Here is a 25,590-nt window from a genome sequence, read left to right as displayed (position 1 = left end):
AAGTATCTGTGAGCTGCCTGCTCTTCAGAGATGCTCCTGTGATACGAATTACTAATGTCCAAAAGAACTGAATGTGGCTCAAGTCACCCTAGGGTGGCCCTGGAGTAAAACTGCAATAAAGTGTTTGAACTTCTTAAACAATTTAGAGAGGAAGTCAAGTTTCTTGAAGTGAGCATGAGAGTGCTGAACAAGGCAGCTACTTGTATTGAGTGCTTAGGAGGGATTTGTAAATGGCAGTGTGTCTCTGGATATGTTTCAAGTGCTGCCACTATCCACAGCTTAACTGTCCAATATCCTGTGCTAAGCATGAAGATGATTATCAGCCTGTCATTGTGTGTCCTGAATACATGGGTGATTCAGTATGCTTTACATTTGGTAATACTATTCTGTTAAAGATAGAAAGATTTAAAATAAAAGAGGAGGAGGGGAGCACCAAATATTATTTTTTCAACATCTGTGTGCTGGTTTGAGGCCAGCCAGAACATCTCTTGCCCCGAAAGGGACAAAAGAATGACCCTCACACAAAATGACCCTCACACAAACGGATTGGAGAGTGATGGAAAGTTTAAATGGGAAAGCAATTGGTGAAACTACAGAAAAACTACACAGCATAGTGGCAAAGAACATCCTAAAGCATACAGAGTCCCTTACATAGTACCCAGAGGCTTCCCAATCCTTCCCTCCTCCCACCTGAGGGTATACCCAAACCCCCAGGGCTCTTTCTTCCCCCCTCCCACTGCTAGGCAAGTCTCAGGCTGGCCAGGTCTGAGACTGCCCCCCCCCCCCTCCATTCTCCCCCAGCATTACCCGATAAGAGAGGACATCTCCCATGGGAGCGGAGAGGGAAGAAAGAGGAAGAGCATGACTCTGCAGATGGCTTTATAGGGCGCAGGATTTATGGGTAGAAATACGTCGTTTCCTGTGTCCACCCCTATTGGGTGGGCACCTGGGACACCAGAGGTGTATCTCATGCAGCAGTGGCAGGGGGCACCCAGCCCAAACTGCCACAATCTGTACAGCTAACAGTCCTGAAACTGTCATCCTAAAAGCTTAATGCATTTAAAAGCACATGTTCATTACCTCTTTTAAAAACCTTGTCATTTATGAGAAGCAGGATGTCCAGGGCTTTGCATAGTGGAGCTGGGTAATACTGTTTTAATAGCTTCAAATATAATTCATAAGCTACACAGTAAAAATCAAGGATTTGAAAGAATGGTTGCTGAGAGTTTTATGGATTGTTAAATGACTGTGTTTCTGAGTGCTAATGATGCTGACAGGTTGGAAGTAGGATTGAGTAGATAAAGGAGCCATGGATTTTTAATTTTTTTTTTCTAAATTCGATTAAAGGCAGACTTGAAGATTTGGTTTAATTTAGCTGGTGAGTTAGCATGTGGAGGAGCAGTTAGCATGGATTCATCAAGGGGAAATTATGCTTGATATTATATGTATGAAGTATGATAAACTTCTATGATGGCATGACTGGCTGGGTTTATGAGAGGAAAGCATCTACCTCAACTCCAGCAAAGCTTTTGATTCTGTCTCCCATATCATCCTCATAGATTAAGCTTAGGAAGCGTGGGTTAAGTGAGTAGACAGTGAGATGAATGGTGAACTGTCTGAATAACGAAGCTCAGAGGATTATAACCAGCAATGTAGGGTCTAGTTGGAGGCTTGTAGTTAGTGGTCTTCTCCATGAGTCAGTACTGGGTCCAGTCTTGTTCAACCTACTTGTCAATCACATGGGGAAAAGGGCAGAGTATACCTTCAGCAAGTCTTCTGATGATAAAAAACTGGGAGGAGTGGCTGTCCCACCAGAAGGCTGTGCTGCTATTCAGTGAGACCTGGACAGGCAGGATAGCTGGGCAAAGGGGAACGTCATGAAGTTCAACAAGAACAAGCATAGGGTCCTGCACCTGGGGACCAGCAGGTTGAGGGAGGGTCTCTTTCCTCTCTACTCTGCCCTAGTGAGGCCTCTTCTGGAGTTCTGTGTCTAGTTCTGGTCTCCCTAGTTCAAGAGAGACAGGAAATTAGTGGAAAGAGTATAACAGAGGAATGGAAAACTGTATGTTTAGGGGAGTGGAGCATCTCTTACGAGGTGATGCTGAGACACCTGGATCTGTTTGTCCTGGAGAGGCGTCTGAGGGGATCTTGCGAATGCTTATAAGTATCTGAAAGGTTGGCCTCAAGGGGATGTGGCTGTACTCTTTTCAGTGGTGGCCAGTGACAGAATAAGGGGCACAAACTGGAACATGGGAATTTCCACCTAAATATGAGGAAAACCTTCTTTACTTTGAGAATTGGAGAGCACTGTAACAGCCTGCCCAGAGAGGCTCTGGAGCTCCTTGGAACCCACCTGGTGGATGTCTTCCTGTGCAACCTGCTCTGGTTGAACCTGTTTTACTAGGGGATTGGACTAGATAATCTCCAAAGTTCCCTTCCAACCCTTATCATTCTGTGATTCTCTGATTCTGTGTGATTAGCAAGTTTAGATGTTTGTTTTGATTTCTTTACATCCATCAAGACAGTGTAAGTCAAAAAGGCAGTCACTGGGGTAGGTGCTGGAGATCACCTCTGACATTTAGCACTGCATCCATGAAGCATTTCCAAGAGCTAGGGAAAGTAATTGGATTTCTGATTCTGGTTCGGGTTTTAGAGTAGGAAAATGCTTTGTTTCTGCATGATTACTCTTTCCCTCCTGGCTATTTTAACTGCCTCTCTCTCCCTTCCGGTGACATTCACCTTCTACTGGATAAAAGGGTTATACTAGCTAGGAAAGAAGAGCTGACTTTTGCAGTATTTCTGTCGCCTTAAATCATACAAGCTTTGAACATAGTGCTCCGTAAGCCTGATGATGTCATATTTGTCATGTCTTGTGGACTAACCTTGTGCTTGTGTACCAGTAACTTTCAAGGAACTTCTTTCAAAGCAAGAAATGAAGTACTTTTTTTCTTATTTTGCATTTTTCCTGATAAATCGCTGTTAGGTATTTACAGCTTATTTTTGGCTACTTGTATCGGACCCTTTTTTCACAGTTATGTGAGCTGGTGGTTATGTGAGCTGGTGGTAGTAAGCTGTTTGATGTTACTGGCAAGCTGCTGTGCTGGTTTTTGGTACTTCAGTCTTCTGTGAAGCTTTATGTGTCTAATTTTGAATGTCTGATCATATAATGCAGTTTATGTAGACATGTCAAAAAAGTTAGTACTTTGCTGTAATGCAGCAATGGGTAAACTAATCAGTGGCCTTTTTTTTGTTTCCTACTATAAACATTTGTAGCAGAGGGTACAAGCAAAATGCAGTAGCTTATTTTCAGAAGCCTTTTTTCTTTTATTAGTAGTAAAGGTTGTTAGCCTTTTCATGTTATTTTGTGTTTGAAGATTAGACTCTTTTTAATAAAAGCTTAAGTTTGTGTATTTTTTTTTCCTTGGGTCCTGTTTATTTTTTTTTCCTTCCTTGCTACATAGAGGAATTGATTAGTTTTAGTCATTAGTTAAAGGGTTCTTTTCTAACATTTCCACAGGAGTTTTTACAATTACATCTAGAAGAAATGTGTCACTAGTTTTTCTAGTATTTTGAGCAAAATTTTGTCTCATGGAAGAAATACCCTGAAGAGAGAGATACTGTCATTTTGCTGAATATTAAAGTATTGGTAAGAGATAGTGGTTTAGGGTGTACTCAAAACCATTCTGTCCTAATTTGCAATTAAATCAAATTTTAAAAATAGCTGGTCCTCTCTGGGTTGTTGACTAGGACTTCAATTCCTATGAGACTTCTACAAAGTAAGATTGGGGATGGAGTGCCAGTGTTTCTACAAAGTAAGATTGGAGATAGATGGTCAGTGTTTCTATTTCCTAGTGCTTGTAGGAGGTTCGGTAACTGGGTGAAGACAGGGCAATTTTGGAAAACAAATTTTCACTGACATTAGTTATAACTCTTCATGTATATGGGTTCTGTTTACTAGGTTTTGATGGAATATAAAGTTGTTTGGGATTTGGGGGTGGGTGGAATGTGTTAAGAAAAGAAAATGCAAAGCTACCTTAAATTTTTTGGTTGCAGTTATACTTCCAAGACAGGCACATTCCATGTTAAAAAGCATTGTGGTAAGCGGAGCATATGAATCCTACTTACGGAAACTCAGAATGTCTTCCAGCCTCAGCAGCAGAGAGCTTATCTTTGTTTTCCCTAACAAAGACTTCTAACAGCAGTGATTTAGTATGAAAACTGTTCTTTCGGGTTTTTTTTCAGCCTCCCTTGTCTCCAGAGATAGGCATTATCTGGCATGGCCTGCACAAGTTCCTTCTGAGCACATCCCTTAGTTTATGATGAAATCATTTTGCCCTATCTGACTAGCACTGCTTGTTTTGCTTGCCATCAGCTTCCCAGATACTGGTAGATTTGTCTTCCGTTTTTGTTTGAAGTTGTTTGAAAACTCTTCTTGGGGAGATTTTCCATTACAAGATAATGGGGTTGATGGCAAAACAGTCTCATGTAATTCCAAGGGAAAAAGATAAAAAAGCAACCATGAAAAAGAGCTACTGTTATTTAAAATAAGTTTTGAACTTCATATCTGAGGTTACTCTGTGTTTAACCTTTGAGAATTTCTTTCAGCTACAATGTTAACAAAATGACAGTGAAAGTGCTCATCCCTGACGTATTGTAGTGGTGACTATGTATTTTATATTTTTTATTGTGATTGTAAGTTAGAGTAAGGATTGGAGTTTGGTTTTGCATCTGCCTTCTTTACAGCATTGATTAATGGGAGATAAAAGGGAAAATGATTTCAAGTTAGCTGCTGAGGCATACAGAATCACAGAAAACATGTGGTTCAGAGAGCCGTCAAAGATCATCCAGTCCAGCCTTCGCCCAGCACTGAAAGGTCGAATTAAACCATGTCCCTAAGTGCCAGCCAGGTCCACATGCTGCTTAAACACCTCCAGGGATGGTGACTCCACCACTGCCCTGGGCAAACCATTCCAGTGTTTGATAACCCTCTCTGTGAAGTAGTTTCTAGCATCCAGCCTGAATGTCCCCTGGCACAGTATGAAACCATTTCCTCTGGTCCTGTTACTTGCCACCAAGGAGAGGAGGCTGCTGCCCTCCTTGCTCCAGTGTCCCTTCAGGTAGTTGTAGAGAGCAATGAGGTCTCCCCTCAGCCTCCTCTTCTCCAGACGGAATAACCCCAGCTCCCTCAGACGCTCCTTATAGGCCATGTAGGCCACTCCAGACCCTTCACGAGCCTCATTGCCCTTTTCGGTACACGCTCCAGAACCTCGATGTCCTTCTTGTAGTGAGGGGCCTAGAACTGAACACAATACTTAAGGTGTGGCCTCACCAGTGCTGAGTACAGAGGGATGATCACTTCCCTGTTCTGTTGGCCACAGCGTAATACAAGCCAGGGTGCCATTGGCTTTCTCGGCCACCTGGGCACACTGCTGACTCACATTTAATTAACTGCCAACCAATACCTGCAGGTCCATCTGAGAGTTACAGCTTTCCAACTACACATTGCCAAGTCTGTAGCTTACCACGGAGTTGTTGTGACCCAGGTGGAGGACCTGGCACTTGTCCTTGCTAAAACTTCATACAGTTAGCCTTGAACTATGAGCCTAACCTCTCCAGATCCCACTGGAAAGCTTCCCTACCCTCTAGCAGATCAACACAGCTGCCCAGCTTGGTGTCATCTGCAGACTTACTGAGGATGCACTCAATCCCTCATCCAGATCATTGATAAAGATATTAAAGGGCACAGGCCCCAGCACTGAGCCCTGGGGGACACCACTAGTGACTGGGCACCAGCCAGATTTATCTCCATCCACCACCACTCTTTGGACCCAGCCAGTCAGATTTTTATCCAGTGCAGAGGGCACTTGTCCAAACCTTTTGCCATGAGTTTCTGAAGGAGAATGCTGTGGGAGACAGTGGCAAAGGCTTTACTAAAGTCTGGGCAGAGAATACCCAGGTGGGTCACATTGTAGGAGATCAGATTAGTCAGCCAGGACCTGCCTTTCATAAACCCATGCTGACTGGCCCTGATCACCTGGTTGTCTGTAAGTGTCATGTGATGGCACTCAAGATGTCCTGCTCCATGACCTTTCCGGGCGCTGAGGTCAGACTGACAGGCCAGTAGTTCCCTGGATCATCCTTCTGGCCCTTCTTGTAGATGGGCATCACATTTGCTAGTTTCCAGTCAGCATTACTTTACTGAGTTGCATTTGATTTCTTCAGTTTTATTTAAAGATGGTGTGTAGAAATTCCACTTGGATGGCTTGCAATAGACAATACTTGCTTTCCCCAGAAATACATGCATCAGTTTATGTACCAGAATCTTAAAGAAGATAGAAAAAGAGCTCTGTGACATGCATGTAAAGTATTTGGTTAGTCACATTTGCCTTTTTTAAATTCCTTCTTTCCATTGTTAGGTAGGTAGTGGAGACTAAATTGGATGATTAGGTGGCTTTCTACTGGGGTATGAAGTTCTTGGTATTTGCATAAAAATGAAAAATAATTCCTCTAAGGGATAAGGGAAGCAGGATAGACTGGCCTGATTTTAGTGAAGGGGATTGTATTTATTTGATTATTTTTTTGAAATGTGGTGGTTTAGGTTTGTCTTCCCTCAAAAGAGCAGACTTGGGATCACAAAAGTAAATCAATACGTAAAAATGGAACGAGACATTGCTTTCTGAAGACTCAAGATCTAGTTTTAACTTCGCATCAAAACAGATAGGTAAAATCAGTGACAAAGGAGGTCTTTCTTTGGTGTCTGTAGTGAGGCATTTGGACAAGAAGTATCAGGAGTGCTTCATGTGCACTCTTCAGGGGTTGCAGCAAGGGAAGAAATCTCAAACCTGGCAGGTGGCAAAGAAAAGCCCAAATCTAGAAGTTTCTTCATCCACATGAGAAGAACTGGGTCTAAGGCTGTTTAAAAGAGAGCATGACAACATCTGGATTCTATGATCCTGGTCATAATTCCTTTGTGTTTTTGCAGAAACCCTGAAGTCCAGTCACCTGTGCCAGCCAAATGGTGTTAGTATCAAGCATTAAGAGCACAGTACCAGAACTACTGATTTCCATTTTATCCTCCCATCAAGGTCACCACTTCATTTGTGTCAGTAAAATTTCCTCTGAATCCTGTTACAATGTCTGACCAGAATTATTGCTGACTTGGAGTGTGAGCACCGTGGTGTTCTTCAGATGTGTATAAATCCATTTAATATTCAGGAAAATGGTGTCCTTTTGAGTCCTCTGTAGCCTTAACAGGGACTCCCAGTAGTGCCTAATAGGCATGCCTGAATGTGAAGTCTGAATGAAATAGTACCAGTTAATTTCTTCAGCCACTGTTTTGATCAAAGAAAAATTACTTTGTGATAGTGCTTGCCATTTTCTGCAGTAGCTTTGTGGTTAGAGTGTTTAATTAGGAGTCTGAGTTCCATTTCAGCACATGTCAAAAGTTACATGAAAGGTGAGTACTGAGGAGGTAGCCTCTGCCTCTTTGCATGATTATTGCCTGAGAGAGGCAAAGTTTCATAGAGCTGAAAAGATCGGTGGAGGTGAGTCAGTGACTCAGTGACAAAGAATTCACCTAGGAAGGTGGCAAATATTGTATGTAAGGTGTATCTTTATTTTTGGGGGGAGAAAGGGAAAGATGAACATTTTATACAATTTATTGCAGTCCATTTAATGTATGTTAGTATTTGTGGCATTATTATAGTGAGTGTAGCTTTCCAGTGTAGAACTTCACCTGTCTGGAGAAATTTCCTATGAAGAAGGTGCTTGTTTCCCCTGTGCAGGTGGGAGAGTGGAGGGGATAACAGTCCACAGACAAGGTGAAAAGGCAGAGGGAGATTGCAGATAACCCAGCATGTATCCAGTTAAACTTCAGTTACACTTGAAGTTTAACTAGTCTGCACTCCCTGCTCTCTAGTTCCCTTCTAACTTGAGTTTCCCCCCCGTCCCCACCCCAATTTATGATATTTTCAATGCAGAAGAACTGGTGCTAATTTATCTTCCTGCCACTGGCAGGCAAGTGACATTAAATGTATTTAACAAAAATATGTAACTGAGACTAATGAACCTTCTGCCTTTAGCATTCTGTCAATCTATAACAGCTTGCTGAATTGCTGATGGTTGCATTTCTGTCTTTCTTTTTTCCCTTGTTACTTCTCAGTGGTTTTTGTGTTGTGTTTTTGTTTTGGTTGGTTGGTTTGTTTGGCTTTTTCCCAGAAGTTTTTGTGCTTTTCATGTCTACTTGTCTTTTCTTCTTGGTGTGGAGCATTTGCACATCAGTACTCAAATACTTTGTGAGGAATTTAGAGCAATACAAATTAAGACCTTGACGTTCAAGAAACAGCTGGTTCTACTTGTGCAGCAGTTCAGTGCACTACAATATGTAGACACCATTGGCACTGGAAGACTATTCATTATCTGTCTGACAGTGCATCAACACTGCAAGCAAAACACCACTTGGCAACTTGAATTCAAGAATCTATTTCCACACACACCCCCAGTAAAACTTGCAGCCTGATTGTAATAATCCTGGCCTTATAACTATTTTAACTATTCATTTTCTTTAAAGGAAATAAAGACAGTTTACACTTGAAGGGTGCTTGGATGAATTTTGGACACCTATTAACTGGAGTCAAATTGTAATTCTTGTGAATACCTAAGCATTTGCTTCCTCGCTGCTGGGAAAAAAGGAATCTGGTTTTTGGGTAAGTCTGGAAATAAGCTTGCTTTATACTTCATTTATTTTAGGCTTTTAGCAGTTGCAGAGTGGGATTTGCGAGTAATAAAAACCTGATGTCTTTGTGCTGAAAACCAAGAATTTTTGAGAAGTCTTGCAAATTTTTCTTTGGGAAAGTGGAGCTGTGCGTGTGTGCTTGACTGAATTTCATGTCTACATTTCCAAAGGCAACAGGTGCTTTACTTCATTGCTTTATCTTCTTCATTCTCACCTATCATGTCTTTCACCATCTTGTTTTCCCTTTACTCTGTGTTCTACCTTAAAACTGACCACTGTACCCTTTGAAGACACTTTTTTTTTTCACACTGGGAGTACTTGTCACTTATCTCAAATGGAAGTACTGAGGTTCAGTTAACAGTCCTGTAGGCTGCACCCTTAATTGCTTGGGGGCACTGTTTGAGGAAGCAGTGTACTCTGAGGACACTATGTCCTTAAAAGGATAGGAAAATTGAGTCCTTAGCATGATATGGTTTCTGTCCAAGAGGAGTATTCAGGTCTTGCTTAAATAAGAACACCAAACACTCCATGTTTCTTAATGTGTCTCTAGTCCTAGTTATCCTATAGATACATGAAATGGCAGCCATAAATAAGTATCTTGTGGCTTCTCACAGCATTGTCAAGTAAGTTTAAAGAAGTGTATTTACTGGCTTCAGCAAAAGTTTTGTTTGATATATCCTGGATGTGAAAATATTGTCTATGAAGTAACTGATATAAATTTCTGTTTTATTAGAATTAGATTTCCTGAGCTTGGTAGGACTGAATTAAAATGCAGAATCTTAGTCCTTACTTAAACTGCAGTAGTTTATTTTAAAAGCTGGATTAAACAGATTGAAAAGAACTTGTCAGTATTTGGAAATGCAATTGATGCAAGTGAACTTATTTAATATTTCTAATATAGAGACATCCAACATGGTGATAGCATTTTATCATTAAAGAACAGATGATGTTGATAATTTGTAGTTGTTTAATATCTTCCAGGTTATCAGAGATGGTGATTTGAAGAATCAGGTTTCCGATATGAACAAAGTAAAAGCATCATCTGAAAAAAGGTAAATTGAAAACTATAGTGACTTCTCAACATCAAGGTATTTGAGATTTGTCAAAGGCAGTCTTTACGTTCATAATAAGATAAATAAAATATACATTATGGGTCTCTAGTAAGAATGTGTAAGTTGATGTTCTGAAATCGTGAGTCAATATTGATTAGCATAAAGTAGCTTCATGTTTATTACCTTCTTAAATTTCAAATTTTCATGACATGTTGAACATCCATTAAATTTATTTGGGAAAAGTGTAATAATAGCATGCAAATACTGCCAAAACAAAATTATTTTTATTGAAGAAACTGAAGGACAAGTTTATAATACAGTGTAAGAAGCCATGAATTCTTTATAAGATGTATGTTATTCCCTGACAGTTCTGCAATGCAACACACAGCCAGGACAAGTTAGATGACAGATTCCAAGAGCTGAAAAGTTGTTATTTTCATGATAATTTGTTGATTGTGTGTGTGAGGCAACATGTCTGTTAAGCATAAGGAAACTATTGAAAGTCCTTCAGTTTTACTCTTATGCTAAAACGGCTTTTTAATCAGATTAAAAACAGTTCAAAAGGTGGCAATATAGGGAATTATGTCTCTAGTCTTAGTTCTCTAAAATACTAATTATTTTCTAAATGAGTGGATGGATTTGCATGAAGGATGTGTTCCTCTGTGGATGAATTTTCTGTCTTGGGATGGATTTAAAATTGAGTTTAAATGCTTGCACGTAGAATCATCTTTACCTTTGCTGACTATAACAGTGTTCTTATCAGAGACTGGTTGTCCCTGTTTGTGTGAGAGGTGGACCAAAATATGTTTGATACTTAGAGTATTTTAGTTCCTTAGTCCTTGTGATAATCAATGCCAAACTCTGTCAGCAATGGAAATAATGATAATTATAACTTATATAGTATACTGTTTTATACTGAATATTAGGTTTTTTGCAGAGTGCCACTTGAGTACCATTTATTCTTCTGTGTTTATTGAGTTTAAAATGCTTCCATCCCTGCAGTTCAATACAGTTGTTCCCTAAATCATAAATAAATGGTGGTGAATTTATTATACAGAGATAGCTGTGAACTAGTCAGAATTACCAGCTCTTTAAAGATGATTTGGTAACTGTGGAGGTGGCTAAAAAAAGTAAATAGGAAATGGTTTGAACTGGAATAAAATGAAAACAAACTCATGACAAGCCTGTTAAAATCGTTTTTTAAAGGCTCACTGTAGTATGGGAGACCTCGTTGCTGTGAGGAAAGAAGACATTCCCTGATGTATTAGTGTGCTGGCTAACTGCAATGAGAGTTTCAAAGGAAGTAGACACAATTGGGAAGCTGAAAGTTTCTGATAACTTCCTTCCTTTGAGTATTACCTTTTGAAGGGATTCTTGCAAGATACAGAGCCAAAACCAGTTCTAAGATAACTGAATTTTTATAAGTTTCTATCACAGTCATTAGATTTATCTTTCTCATAATGTGCAGACACTTAGAAATTGTAATGATATGTTTCAGCATTTGTGTAGAGAAAGTAGTGTACAAGGAATAATGAAGAGTTGTGAATTTAGCACTTCTTCATAATCAGGGTTAGAATGGGTAACCTTTTGGGAGTTGGTAGGACTGGAAGATCTGTTGCAGCGGTGAGGGAACATTCTTTAAGAAGATTTTTTTTTTTTCTTGTTGAGGAACTTATTTTTCAAATGCAGTCCTGAAGTCCCCTGTTCCTCACTGTGCAATTATTTCCTCTATATCTACTCATAGCTTTCCTAACCAGAGAATGAAGAAATCCACAAAGCTCTCTGGTTAGCTAGAGTCATGCTGTGCGCTTTGTCAGCAGTTGAGAAGACAGCAAGCTTGTTCATGCTTCCTTTCTGCAAGTAAGATGGTGGTGTGAAGGGCATTTTGAACTGTGGCATTTCAACATGGGATGGAGAAAGGCTTCCTGCCTATAGAGATGTGCAGTCTGTAGAATCAGATAAGCCTGGTAAACTTCAGGTCAGGGTGCTTAAAGAAATTCTAAATCCATTCCAGAATAATAATTATTGGTAGTCTTCAGAATTTGAGTGGTTTGGGTTGAGAAGAGAAAGGAGAGAAGGCAAATTTGGTGGCTGTGAGTGTAGGAGTCAGAGCAGAAAACAACCTGTGGATCAGCCATCTCACACTGTTACACCTTGTTTGCACACAAGGATCCTGTTAAGTACTAGCCAAATGTGTGAAGCTGCGAACAGCCAAAGGTGGTTTGAGTAGTTCTTGAATATGCATCAATTTTTTTAATGTATGAGACAGTAACAGGTTCAATGAGCAGGAAAATGACATTAAAATACCATGTGTTTAAAGCTAAAATAACCGTTGTATGGGATTGCCATAAGGAAGCTAAGGCAAGTGCTTAATACAGGTGATCTGATCACTTTCAGAAGGAAACAGTGTTACAGGTTAAAGTTAATGCCTGAAAACATTTTGAACTTCAACTAATGATCTGAAAAAGAAGAAAGCTTTTGTTAAAATTACAGACAACTTGAAGCTGGAAAGATCCACAAAAATATTGGAGGACGGAATGGTTTCAAAATACACTTGTGAAATGCAGCAAATTGTTAAGAATATTTGATGGAAGTACATGTAAGTACGTAGAGAAGTGGAATAAAGAACCATCATGTTGTAGTAAGGGAGAGCGAGAAATAGAGAATTAAACTGCAGGGAGAAAAACTGTCAAATGAAGGCTTACAAAATGTTGGAATGAAGCTGCCTTTGATTATTGAATCATTTTTGCTGGTTGTTGAGGACTAGTTGGACATATGTCTGGCATGAAGAGCAGCCATGATCTTCATCCAACTCTGAAAAACACAATATATCTGGTTTTATGAAATTTCTTCTGGTGCTCCTTAGTTTTGACTTCTATAAATAAAGTGGTAGAGACTTTGTGTAACCCTCAGTGACTAAACAGTGCTGTTGTGAGAAGACTTTAGAATGGGTGGGTTGAAAAAACAAGTCTCTTAGAGACATTAAGATCTTTGGTTTATTTTGAAGTGTTTCAATTCAGTAGATAAATGAAGAAGTATAAATAAACAAAGCAAAACTTAGGTAAATAACAGGTTTATACTATCCACCCTGGCTTTTAGATTCTGTGAAAAGTTAGGAGGGATTATGCTTTACTTGTACAAGGTAAGTAATATTTCAGCAACCAAGACAGATTTATTTTAGATCAAAAATACTTTAAATTTGAAATCTAGCAAATAATTGTGAAGTTGATGTATACTTGCTTCACAATAAAATGATTTTGATTTATGGTCTGTAATTAGTATAACTATTTTTTATTGTTGATGTTAACAGTTTCTAAGTGTCATCTGTATTGGTTATGGCAGTATGAGAATGTGGAAGTTTCCTCAGCAGCTGGTCTATCAGTTTGCTTTCATGACAGTACAACCTTAGCCATCAGCTTCTTTTTTTTTTCATGCTTTTAACATTTTTGTCCATATGTAAACTAATCATTGTAGTACAGTTAACTCTAAACATGAAACTTTTTCACAGATGTATGTAATGGTTTAAAGCAAAGTCAATGGGTTAACCTGTCTGCATCCCCCAACAACAGAAGTGAGGCAGAAACAATTCACAAAAAATTCCAGGTTGAGACAAAAAAGAGTGAGATGAGAGTTTACAGATCAAAATCAAACAATCAATACAAACACACAATTATCTTAGCATTATTTTTTTTTTGCAGAAAAAGCACATCAGAAAGCAGCAGCAAGCTGAAGCAAGTGAGCTAAAAACACAACCCCTCCATCCCTCCCTGTCCCATTGCCATCTCAGCAGAAGAGAGAGGCAACACTCAGATCCCCAGAACCCAAAAGCAGCAACTGGAACCAGGAGCCTCTCATGTTATGATCTGAACTTCAAGCCCCATAATACTTTGCTCTATCCAGCACTTCCATTTTGAAGCTGGCATGAGGCGGGATGGTTTTGAATAACAGCGGCAGATTAAAATTCAGCCTATGGCAACGTAAAATACAAATCAAGGAGTAATATTTTCTCATTGTAATAAACAAAACTGACAGCATTTACAAAACTAATGCTACATGCTTTAGTGTTATTGCAGATAGAGACATATGTGTGTAAAAAGAATAATTGTTGATTATTGCAGGACTCCGAAGTTACAGAAGTGGAAAGTGAAGGTAGTTAATAATTGGAAATCATAATTTCCTGTTGAAGGTAGTTAATAATTGGAAATCATCATTTCCTATAGTTAATTACACAACTATAATTCAAATGTTAAAACTTTCTAAACATTAAACCTTTGTTACATTACTTTCATGTGGAAATGTGAATCTCAAAACTATTCTGAATAATTCTCATGATCTAAAATTGGAGAACAAATAAACCAATTTCTAGACTGACTCTGTTTTGAATATTGTATTTTCATTTATTCATTCTCTATAATCTACAGATCCATAAGAATTCCTGGTTTGATGTTGGGTTTTATATTAAAATACATTTTGAAAGCAATGTTATGATGTCAGGCCAAAATACCCTTGTGTTCAAAATTAGTCTAAACTCTGATGCTTGCTTTGGGCAGCTTCTGAAGCTTTTTCTTCAAAATGCCATTATTTTTCTTCATCTGATAGGTTCTGGTTTGCTCATTTCAAGAACAATATTCTTTTCTTTCACTCCCAGAACACCAACTGACATCACAAAGAGTCTTTGGGACTGTTTGTAGCCAGTTTTTCCTTGAATGGCATGCTCAATACACTATCTTGGCACTTAACTTAAATTCTATTAAATGTAATTTACTCTAATTGGCATAGATAAACAATTTTTGTACCTGTATCTGGATTTTATTTGCTGCAGCCAATCTCCTTGTTCGTAGTTGCTCTTGTGTATAATTAGTCTACTGCAATGCAAGCTTTACAAAATTTAAGTTTGCCAGAATTAAGGAGAATTAAAACTATTTTTCAATTGTGATAAAATAGAAAGCTACTCCTTCTATTTACTTAGACATGGAATTTTTGTTGTTAGTGGGGTTGTTATGTGATCTAGATGGAAAAGTGAATGTTAAAATAATCTTTCTTGTAGCATTTCTACCAGTTCTCGGACTATGTCCTTGCTGTCACAGCTGGAGAAGATCAATTTGGGCTCTGTATTAGGAGAAGCAGACAATGCCAGATACATCACCTCAAGGATCCTTCATCTGGTTCAGAGTCAAGGTAAATGTTTTGTGGGTTTAGTAGTTCTCATTTTGAGCTTTCCTTCTTGTATTTATTCCTTGCTGGACTTCTTTTAGATTTTTTGCTTCTGTTTGATGATTTTGATTATCCGTTTCTGTCTCTGATGGTTGAAAGCACCTGTTAAAGGCCATGTTTAATGCTATTTGGTATAGTATTGGTAACACTGTGTGCATTTTGTGTGGTCAAACACACATACTCTAAGTAGTAGTTCACAGTATTATATGTGTGTGTGTATGTGTGTATGAGAAGTAGACATGTCTGGAAGAGAGGGGCTTTTGTAATTTTTTCTGGGAGATGACAAAATTGAGCAAGTGAAGTAAAAAATGAGTTTTGTAATCACTTCTACTTATTTCATTTGCTCTGATAGGCTTTTTTATTAGGTTTTCTGGTTTGCAGTGTAGATTTTCTGATCAATCTGTATATGATTACTTTTTTTTTTTTCCCCTGCAAGCTAGTATATTAAACAAAAAGTGGTGGTGGTTTTCTCATTGGCAGAAAAAACCAGGAAGGAGATGACTTCTAAAGGTTCCACTGGAATAGAAATTATCCTGTCAACCCTAGAGGTAAAACGTTTTAATTTGTGTGGTTATCAAGGTTTTGTTTCATCATTGGATTTGATAGTAGTAAACATGTTGTTATCCTGCTGGTCTCTTAAAACTTGTGTAGGACTGTAAAGATTAGGTACAGTTTTGAAGTACATAACCTACTAAAAATTTTGCCTCACAATTTTTAGAAGTTCTAAGAAATCATTTGTCAGCTATCAGTTCTAATTAATATGCCATCTTACAAACTGAATTTTAATTAGTTTTGTGATTAATTCAGGCTTGATAATGGCATAGTTAGCTGAGTGGTTACATCTTCAGTTCTGTTTGATTTAATGGTCACAGTTTGTGTGATCTTTAAGTATCTAAACTGCTATATTCTAGATTAAATAAAGAAATATTTTTTATTGCAGAGTACAAAGGATCCTCAAACTATTGTAAATATATTGAATATTCTCATTGAGGTGGTTTCAGTTGGTAAGTTCGTTAAGGAGCAATTTGTGATTATATGCCTGTAGTCTTTCGCCAAATTCTTTCTGGTGTTTGCTTGGTGTTTCTGATGTTTGCCAAAGCTGAATATGCAGAATAAAAAGAACACAAAGACTGATGTTACCTTTCACGTAATTACACAAATATAGTTTTGTGTTGGTATAAGTCTTATACCAACATGTTCTTGCATAGTCAGTAACATATGAAGAAAATGTTCCTATTGTAAAGACTTTCTAAGTGATAGCTGTAGCTTAATAACTAATTGTTCTTTTGCTTTTGGTGATATTAGTTGAATTTTAATCCCTAGGTGGGGGTCGGAGAGCAAGTGTCTTAGTCACTAAAGGAGGGACACAGATCTTACTGCAGTTGCTTTTGACTGCCAGCAGAGACACTCCACCAAATGAAGAATTGATGGTGCTTCTTCATACTCTTCTTGCAAAAGTTGGTCCAAAAGGTGGTAATAGTATACTTAAGTGATATGGCTTAATGCCTTACAGTTTTATTATTGAAATTATGAAAAAAATTATTTGTATTATTGTATAAGCATCCATGTCCTCAGAATTGGTGGAGGAGAAGAAAAGGATGAGTAAAAAGAGAGGAATGAATGGTGAAAAATAGATTGGCAGAGTTGATGTTATCAGTAGAAGGAATTAGCTTTTAATTTAACTATTTTTTTATAATAGTTTCAAAATTAGTGTGATTGATTATGTATGTTTTTTTGTCAGACAAAAAGATTGGCATGAAAGCAAGAATTAACGGTGCCCTAAACATATCATTGAATTTAGTGAAGCAGAATTTGCAGAACCACAGGCTAATATTGCCATGTCTTCAAGTATTAAGAGTTTATTCAACCAACTGTAAGTATCACAGATAATTATTTCCTTTCCCATGTGATATAAATTTTTTAACCTACATACAGTTAAAGTATTGGATATAAATCTTGTTTAATGTTATATATTTAAAATAATTATTTTGATCTGAGAATTTGCTCTTTATATGATCAGATTGCTTAAATTCTAATAAAAGCTGTGAAGTATGTTTGTACTTGTTTGTTTTGTGTATGTGTGTATATGTAAGTAGTTGGGGGAAAGTTAACCAGTGCTGTTGAATATGTGGAATTTTGAGTCATCTTATTTGCATAAATGCTGATGCTTTGAAATGTAAACAGAAGTGCTAATATTCTACTTGCAAAAGCAATTTAAATTAAATCTTTGCTCTACATGCTTATAGTTAGAGTGCTTTTTGCTTTTTGTTATTTTATTTCATTCTTGCTAATTTAAATGTTGGTTCACATGGGAAATATTTATTTAAAATTTCCATTACTTCTTGTGTTGAAGTGCCCAACTAATACTATTCCACAAGAGCCAAATTCATTGTTCAGGCAGGCAGTAGGAAATCAATGATAATGGTGTGATTTCTGCTGTATCTCTTCTGCCAGTTAGATGCCCTCAAGTTTTCCTTCCCTTAAACAGCTATGAGAAATTGAAAATGCAACCACATTCCTCCAAGAAAATTGATTTGATGGTCTGTAAGATTATGTTTTCAGGATGCTCACATAATTCATGAAGTCCCAATTCTCTTAAGTTGTGGAAGATTTCTTTTTGTTGAGCTGTCTGATAATAAGGTAAAATGCTTCTAAATGGAAAAGTTAAATACAAAGTTACATACCTTAGTTGAAAACTTACTTCATCTTGAAAGTAGGATATTGAACAGAGCTCTGCTTAGATCAATTCTATCTTTCCATATTTCCTGCTCCATATAAACAGAAAAAGGAGTAGCTTATTACATTCTGATAGGCAGTATTATTCAGGTTTGTGTACAGTTGCTACTAGACTAGAGTCCTAACTTTTCGTAGATTCTAGTGGTTTAATGTTGCTGCTGCTACTGAAATCACAGCTTGCTTTCAAGTAATAAATTCTATACTAATAACAGCTGTAGTTATGTCAAAGTCAATTCTTAGCTTCTCTCATCCTGCTTTGTTAGAACCCAGTCAGGAATTGAATTTCTGTGCCTCTTTCAGCAGTTTGTATTTTCAGTGCCTGTTGGGCTTCAGCCATGTATGCATCCAGTGGGTGTTTCTCAAGCATAGGCCTGAGCATAATTTCTTTTAATTTGCTCCCTTTCAAACAGATTATTTTTATAATTCTTTTTCTGAGAACGTATATGCCTAGTATGTATCTCAGGAAAGCTTATTCTTACTGGCATTTTAAAATTTTACAGAGGATGCTTGGCTTTCTAATCCTGACATGCCCATCTATTCTGATAGCAAGGGCAATTGCAGGTCATAGAGCTTCTTAGACTTGAAAATTTAGAAACTCTGCTCTCTTGATAAACTCTGAGATATTTTGCTTTTAAAGGGGGGTTGGACTCTATGATCTATTTGGGTCCCTTCCAACCCCTGACATCCTGTGATCCTGTGATCTTTTTATGGTACATCTTAATACCAAAGAAAGCAGAAGCATGCATTGGAAGTAGTAAGTGATTTTATTTGTAAAGTTGTTACAATTTTTTTCTTTTTCAAGTTTTATCAGGATGGGGTTATCACACTATGTGTAAAGTCGTATCTGCTTCTCATTGTATATCTTAAAGCACTAATGTCTAACATCGCTTTGTTCAAAATTAACTCAAGTGAATTTTAGTTTAAGCATATTGATTTATTTATTTCTCTTTTGCCTGTCTTAAAATGGGTCTTCCAGCTGTAAATGCAGTATCCTTGGGAAAGAATGGAGTAGTAGAACTGCTATTTAAAATCATTGGCCCTTTTAGTAAAAAGAACACAAGCCTTATGAAGTAAGTAAAGTCTCTTTAATACAGTATACCAGAAAACCTTAGATGTTTCAAAACATCTAAATGAAGACTAATGTTAGAGAAATCATATATAACTGGTATTCAAAAGTTAAAATGGGTAGAGGTGGGAAGGAGAATCACAAATCTGACAGTTTAATTTTTCCTAGTACACTAATGCGAAGTATTTGAATGTCTAGTCACAGTACTGGTAAAAGAACATAAGTGCCATTTTTTTTGCCTCATATTCCTGCATGGAAACTGTACAATGGTTATCCCCAAATCAAGACAAACAGATCAAGGCAATCTCATAATTTTCAAATTTGTTAAATTGGCTCACACACATCCTTTGTGTTTATGGTCACACTATCTGTACAGTTATTATAAGCTCAAAGTAAAACATGTTGTAGAAAGCACCAGCTTTCTGGCTATTGTGTTTGAAAAAAAAATTAGTGTATACCTTGAAAAATCCCCTTACCACCCATGATATCTTTTTGTTTCTTGCTTTTTAAAGTGAATTTAGGGATAAAATAGGTAAGTTGATCTAACTGGAGATAAACACTGCCACCTTTTGTACCCTGCAATGTTTTTGAAATATATACTTGTGGAAAACTGAACTTTTCATCTAGTCAGTAAAATAATAATCTCATGTTCATACACTAGCTTCAGTACATACAAAAAACTCCCCATGTTACATTATTTAAATCTGTTTTTTGGGGTCACTGGAGTTGCCTTTTTTTAAAAAATGCCTTGTGTCTTTAAGCCTGAGCTAAAATTAGACATATGAACTTTCTATTCCATGATGTGATTAATCATTATAACCTTGTTTATGGCCTAAGATTAGGTGTGCAGTGTCTGTCTTTAAAAAAGGGTAAAATCTGTATATATATTTTCTAGTTTAACATCTTGAATTGCTTGAGACGAGGTTTTTGTGTACAAGAAAAATATTACACCATTAATTACATACTGTAATGCAGATTGACAAGCAGTACTCCTCGGTATATTCATACACCACCAGGTTTAACCTGCAATTTTCTAAAAGAGTGTCCTTTGCTTCATAGAAGTATTTTTTCTGCATAAAAAAAACCCATGATATCATCCAATGAGTGTGGTCCATAAACATTATATTATGTCTCTTTATATTTTTTTTGCAAAGGCTGAAAGTTTGTGTAGCCATTGCACTGATATTTTTAACATTCACAGAGTTCATATATAGCGGACATGCATGGTATTTTAGTAAAATCAAATTTTAAAAGCACAGTCTGTGACACAGCAAAACCAGAAATACATGAATAGATGATAAATCTATCAGCAGTAAATATTTTGTGTAGCTTTTCAGTATTATAGATTAAGGTTGGTTATTGGTTTGACTTTTCTTGTTATGTTGACAGGGTTGCTCTAGACGCACTTGCTGGGTTGCTAAAATCAAGTAAGTGTTTGCCTGCAAAAACTGTTTGTGTAGTTGAAACGTGTGTGTGTGTGTGTTCATATTTACACACACACAGACAGCGAAACCGGTACTAAGTGTGTGGCCACAACAAAGTCAAGGCTAGGAAACTTAGAAATAAGGCTAGAGTTTTAGCTGTGCTTTCTGGTTCTTAAGTGTTTGTGTGGTACATACTCATGTTCAATAACATTCTTCAATTTCTTCAGTTACACAGCAGAAAGGTGCCCTACTTCTGCACAACTGATGTGGATCCAGTCACCTCAGCCTTTCAGTAAAGGACATCTGTAGCTCAGCTCCTGGGCATCTTCTTTATACATACATCAGAAAATATCTCTTGGATGGCAGGGATAAATACAGGGTTTCATTAGGTACCTTTTTCAAAAATTAAGATCTGGAGTTCTAATGGCAGGTCTGTCAGAGATGCTTGTGAGGTGTTAAAAAGGGTTACAGAATGGTGGTTTGTACCCAGGCATTGGCCATCTTGGCCAGCAGCTGTGGATCCTGATGAGTCTTTTGCACCATGGTTGTAACTGACAAGGAATTAAAAACTTGCGCTTTCCAACTGGTGTTCTATAAAAGCTACAGTATTCCTACTCGTTTTAGTGGAGTTGGATAAGAACTGAAGCATGATTGAATTTACAGAAAACCATTTTAGTCGAATGACAAGAAACTTCTATACCAAATATTTCAGAATGCTGAGTTTTCTACTCTTTGATCAGTGTGATACACAGATCTATAAGACCAAGGTATTTCCTAATTTTTAAATTTCTCCTTAGGAAATGTAGGGAAAGACGTATTTCTGAATTATTGTCAGTATTCTGTTCTTTAAATTGGCAATTTAATTTCTTTCCCCAGCATTAAAGTTTGTGTTTAAAAGGTGTATCTTTAAAACAGGTCTTCTTTGAGATGTCTTATTCAATCCTGAGGAGGTTAGATGTTGTAATTTCCCATATTTTTATATTAGTATTTTATGAAAAGCTTTACTTATCTCTGCTGTGTAGAGCCCAGTTGTCATGCTAATTACCCCATACTTGGGATAGAGGTGTTTTAACTATAAAATTTGATCAATAGTTGCTGCAAAACTGTATGGTTTGCAAACGACAAGTTTTTTTCAAATCTTATAATCACACAGTGAGTGTGGGTACATATATATATGCTTTATAGAAACACTTATTATGTTTTACTTGCTAGCTGACAGTATCTTTCACTACACTTAAAGGTAATTATACATTAGTCTTCTGGTAAACCGTGAGAATTACATGCAATGTTATTCTGAAAGATGAATTATAGACTACTGGCCTCAGCTGTTTTATCCTTTTGGTTTAGGTTGATGTAAAACAGCTGTGTGTGGCTAAATTACTGCTTTAACTGAAACAGTTCAGTTACTTGGATAAAAGAGTAATTTTACATTGATATGAAAATAATGTTTAATTTTCTTTCCTAACTTTTTTTTCCCCCATAAAGAAACAAATGCCAGGAGAGCAGTAGACAGAGGATATGTGCAGGTGCTTTTAATGATTTATGTTGATTGGCACCGCCATGATAGCCGACACAGATACATGCTGATACGGAAAGGAGTTTTGCAGTGCATTAAAAGTGTTACAAACATCAAACTGGGGAGAAAAGCATTCATTGATGCCAATGGAATGAAAATTCTTTACAACACTTCACAAGTAAGTTTATTGCAGTTGAGTTTTGTTGTTTTGAGTCTCTTTGGCTTTAAAAACACATCCAGACTCAAATTTGTCATGGTTATGTTATGACATTCGTAGTCATTTCGTATTACAGGAGTACGGATTATTTTATGCACTTGACTAAAGTGGAATGAAATAGTACAGAATTAAATTCATATTTGCTATTCCTTGGCTGTGACTATCTTGGGGGAGTGGGGGTGTTAATTATTCACTTTTCATTTTGAGTTTTATTGAAAAAAGGTGAGTAGGTGTATTGGGTTTGGCCAAGCTGGAGTTAATTCTCCAGTGCTGTGTTTTGCAGCAGCAGTTGATAACATAGCAATGTTTTGGCTACTGTTGAATAAGTACCCAGGCTATGTCTTTTCAATGTTTCCCTGCCCCAAGAGTACATTGAGGGATGGGCAGGATCTTGGGAGGGGACATGGCTGAGCTGGCATACCTGGACTGGCCAAAGAAGTATTCCATGCCATATGACGTCAGCTCAGATATAAGAATGAAGTAAAAGAAGGAAGTGGGGGGATTGGTCCATGGCGTCTATCCTCCCAAGCAACTATCAAGCTTAGAGAGCCCTACTTCCCGAGACCGACCATCGTCCTGCTGATGGGAAGTAGAGACTAACATCTCTCTCTTGCTTCCGCGCGGTCTATTGCTTTTGACTATTATTGTTATTAAATTCGCTTCTATCTTATTATTAGCTTTGGTCAATTTTTTTTTTCTTCCTCCCCTCTCCCCCTGTCCATTTAAGAGGGGGAGTGATAGAGCGGCTTTGGTGGGCATCTGGCCTCCAGGCCAGGGCCAAACCACCACAGTCTATTTTGGTGCCGAAACCCGGGAAGAAGAAAAAGAAAATACATATATACATAATATAGCTGTAAACTCTGTAGTTTTTCTATAAGCCTGCTGAAGATACAAGCTTCTGTGCTGGTCACGTGGCTTCTTGATAATATTTGCTTTGTTTTGGAAACGTTTCGGTTGTTTGGGAACATGCCGAGGCAGATAATGGCTATGTGTTTGTTTCTCCTACTTGTAGGGCTACTGTTCTGTGGGAGCTATGCTGGAGAGGTTATCATTTCTTTCTCCCCGCCTGAAATGAATATAGAGAATTTTATTATGCAGGCCCCCAAGATTTTGATCCATCCTTACGTGAGCTCTCTAGTACTGCTAATCAACGTCACTGGCATGTTACGGGTTTTGTGGAGTTTGGTTCCATCATGGTATGACAGGAAACAGCCCTTGGGTGGGGATATATTGAAACGTGCCCTGAGGTGGTCGGTCCCTGGGTGGCAGGGAGTGTGGAAGGATTTGGGCAGATTCCTAGGACGGTTATCACCTCCCATAGCCTGGGACTTTACCCCAGAAGAGCTGAGCAATCCCACTAAGCTGACTCACCATCTGATACAAGGGTGCCTTGCCTATCCCAATGAGAACCAACAACTTCTTGCACTCTACTGGGGCCTGGCCTGTGCTTACCGAGCCACAGTTCAGTGCTCTAAGAAAACTGTGGCTGAGGCAGGTACTCAAACATTACCTGAGGATATCATGGTTGAGATGGGGACCCAAATGACAGCCAAAGAGGTTGCCCCAGTAGTGAAAAAGAAACAGTGGACAAGGAGGTCAACAGGTCCCTCTCATCGATTGATAAGGGATGAGGAAGATTATGATCAAGAGGCTGGTCCATCAACTGGCAGATCAGAGGCAGTGAGCGAGATCAAACAAGAAGCAGAAACTACTCGGTCCTTAACCTCGGCAGAGCTGAGAGACTTGCGCAAGGATTACAGCCGCCAGCCAGGAGAGCGGATTGCTGCTTGGCTGCTCCGGTGCTGGGACAATGGGGCTGATAGTCAACTGCTAGAAGGGAAAGAGGCCCAACAACTGGGTCCCATTGCCAGAAACAGAGGTATTGAAAAAGGGATTGCAAAGGAGACAGGCATATGCAGCCTCTGGAGACGACTCTTGTTAAGTGTGAGGGCAAGGTACCCATGCAAGGAGGACCTTATGAGCTCTCCAGGGAAATGGAACACTGCAGATGAAGGCATCCAGTACCTAAGAGAATTAGCGGTGCTGGAAGTTATCTATGGTGACTTAGATGATCAAAGTGTCTCCACAGACCCAGAGGATGTCCCATGCACGCGGGCCATGTGGAGGAAAGTGATCCAAGGTGCTCCAGCATTGTACTCAAGCAGCCTAGCGTTGATGTACTATCTAGATGAGGACACACGGCCTGTGGAGGTAGTGTCAGCCTGGCTCCAGAATTTTGAAGATAACCTCTGCACCAACTCATTCCCACGAACCAGTGCCTCACCTATTAGGTGTACCCCAAGAAACCAGTCCCCTTCTGCCCCAGTTGGAGGGAAGGGGAGACCCAGGCGCACGCCACGTGGAGTACTCTGGTTCTTCCTGCGTGACCAGGGAGAGGACATGAGGAAGTGGGATGGTGAACCCACTTATAAACTGGAAACTCGTGTTCGTGAACTAAGAGGGAAGACGGCGGTTAAAAAGGGATCATCTAAGAAGGCAGCAAAGGTATCTGCTGTAGAAAGCCAGGAGAGCAATCAAACGATCTTCCAGGAGGAAAAGAACTGAGGTTACACCCCTTGATCCTGATGAGGGGACCTCTGGCCACGTACCACCTGGATCAGACATTGAATATTCTGATGAAGACCAAGAGTAGAGGGTCCCTGCCTTTGGCCAGGAGAAGGAAAGGGATGACAGAGTATATTGGACTGTGTGGATTCGATGGCCTGGCACATCAAAGCCACAGAAATATAAGGCATTGGTAGACACGGGGGCACAATGCACGCTGATGCCATCTAGGCACAAAGGTACTGAATTGTGTAGAACCTGAGCGTGACGCAAATGGTATGGAATAAGGGGTGGAGATTGTATTGGGTTTGGCCAAGCTGGAGTTAATTCTCCAGTGCTGTGTTTTGCAGCAGCAGTTGATAACATAGCAATGTTTTGGCTACTGTTGAATAAGTACCCAGGCTATGTCTTTTCAATGTTTCCCTGCCCCAAGAGTACATTGAGGGATGGGCAGGATCTTGGGAGGGGACATGGCTGAGCTGGCATACCTGGACTGGCCAAAGAAGTATTCCATGCCATATGACGTCAGCTCAGATATAAGAATGAAGTAAAAGAAGGAAGTGGGGGGATTGGTCCATGGCGTCTATCCTCCCAAGCAACTATCAAGCTTAGAGAGCCCTACTTCCCGAGACCGACCATCGTCCTGCTGATGGGAAGTAGAGACTAACATCTCTCTCTTGCTTCCGCGCGGTCTATTGCTTTTGACTATTATTGTTATTAAATTCGCTTCTATCTTATTATTAGCTTTGGTCAATTTTTTTTTCTTCCTCCCCTCTCCCCCTGTCCATTTAAGAGGGGGAGTGATAGAGCGGCTTTGGTGGGCATCTGGCCTCCCACCCCTGCTCTTCTCCAATCCAATTTGCAGAGTTCAGCACAGGAACCATCCTCTGCTACCAAAAATCTGTGCTGGTTTGGGGCCAGACAGATCCTCTCTTGCCCCGAAAGGGACAAAAGAATGAGACTCACACAAACGGATTGGAGAGTGATGGAAAGTTTAAATGGAAAAGCAATTGGTGAAGCTACAGAGAACTACAAGCTACAAAGCATAGTGACAAAGAGTATCCCA

General features: G+C 38.8%; 1 protein-coding gene across 3 annotated transcripts in view; it reads left to right on the top strand.

Annotated features, from left to right (window-relative positions):
• Positions 1 to 8,688: 8,688 nt before the first annotated feature.
• The window catches only part of AGTPBP1 (ATP/GTP binding carboxypeptidase 1), a 63,290-nt gene continuing 46,388 nt past the window's right edge, over positions 8,689 to 25,590 (top strand). The window contains exons 1-10 of one of the 3 annotated variants that reach the window (XM_054397372.1): positions 8,689 to 8,705; positions 9,716 to 9,786; positions 14,834 to 14,964; positions 15,481 to 15,548; positions 15,941 to 16,004; positions 16,324 to 16,470; positions 16,742 to 16,873; positions 18,713 to 18,806; positions 20,192 to 20,229; positions 21,712 to 21,920. In XM_054397372.1, coding sequence (XP_054253347.1) covers positions 9,755 to 9,786; positions 14,834 to 14,964; positions 15,481 to 15,548; positions 15,941 to 16,004; positions 16,324 to 16,470; positions 16,742 to 16,873; positions 18,713 to 18,806; positions 20,192 to 20,229; positions 21,712 to 21,920 — 915 coding nt within the window. In that variant the 5' untranslated portion in view covers positions 8,689 to 8,705; positions 9,716 to 9,754. Of the gene's footprint in view, positions 8,706 to 9,715; positions 9,787 to 14,833; positions 14,965 to 15,480; positions 15,549 to 15,940; positions 16,005 to 16,323; positions 16,471 to 16,741; positions 16,874 to 18,712; positions 18,807 to 20,191; positions 20,230 to 21,711; positions 21,921 to 25,590 lie in introns of those variants that run through there. The other 2 variants (XM_054397370.1, XM_054397371.1) reach the window with 2 other exon arrangements.

The sequence above is a fragment of the Indicator indicator genome, chromosome Z, assembly GCF_027791375.1.
Source record: "Indicator indicator isolate 239-I01 chromosome Z, UM_Iind_1.1, whole genome shotgun sequence".
In the NCBI taxonomy this organism is placed as follows: Eukaryota; Metazoa; Chordata; class Aves; order Piciformes; family Indicatoridae; genus Indicator; species Indicator indicator.
Note: the sequence above shows the minus strand (reverse complement) of the source record. Positions and strands in the feature narration are given on the sequence as shown.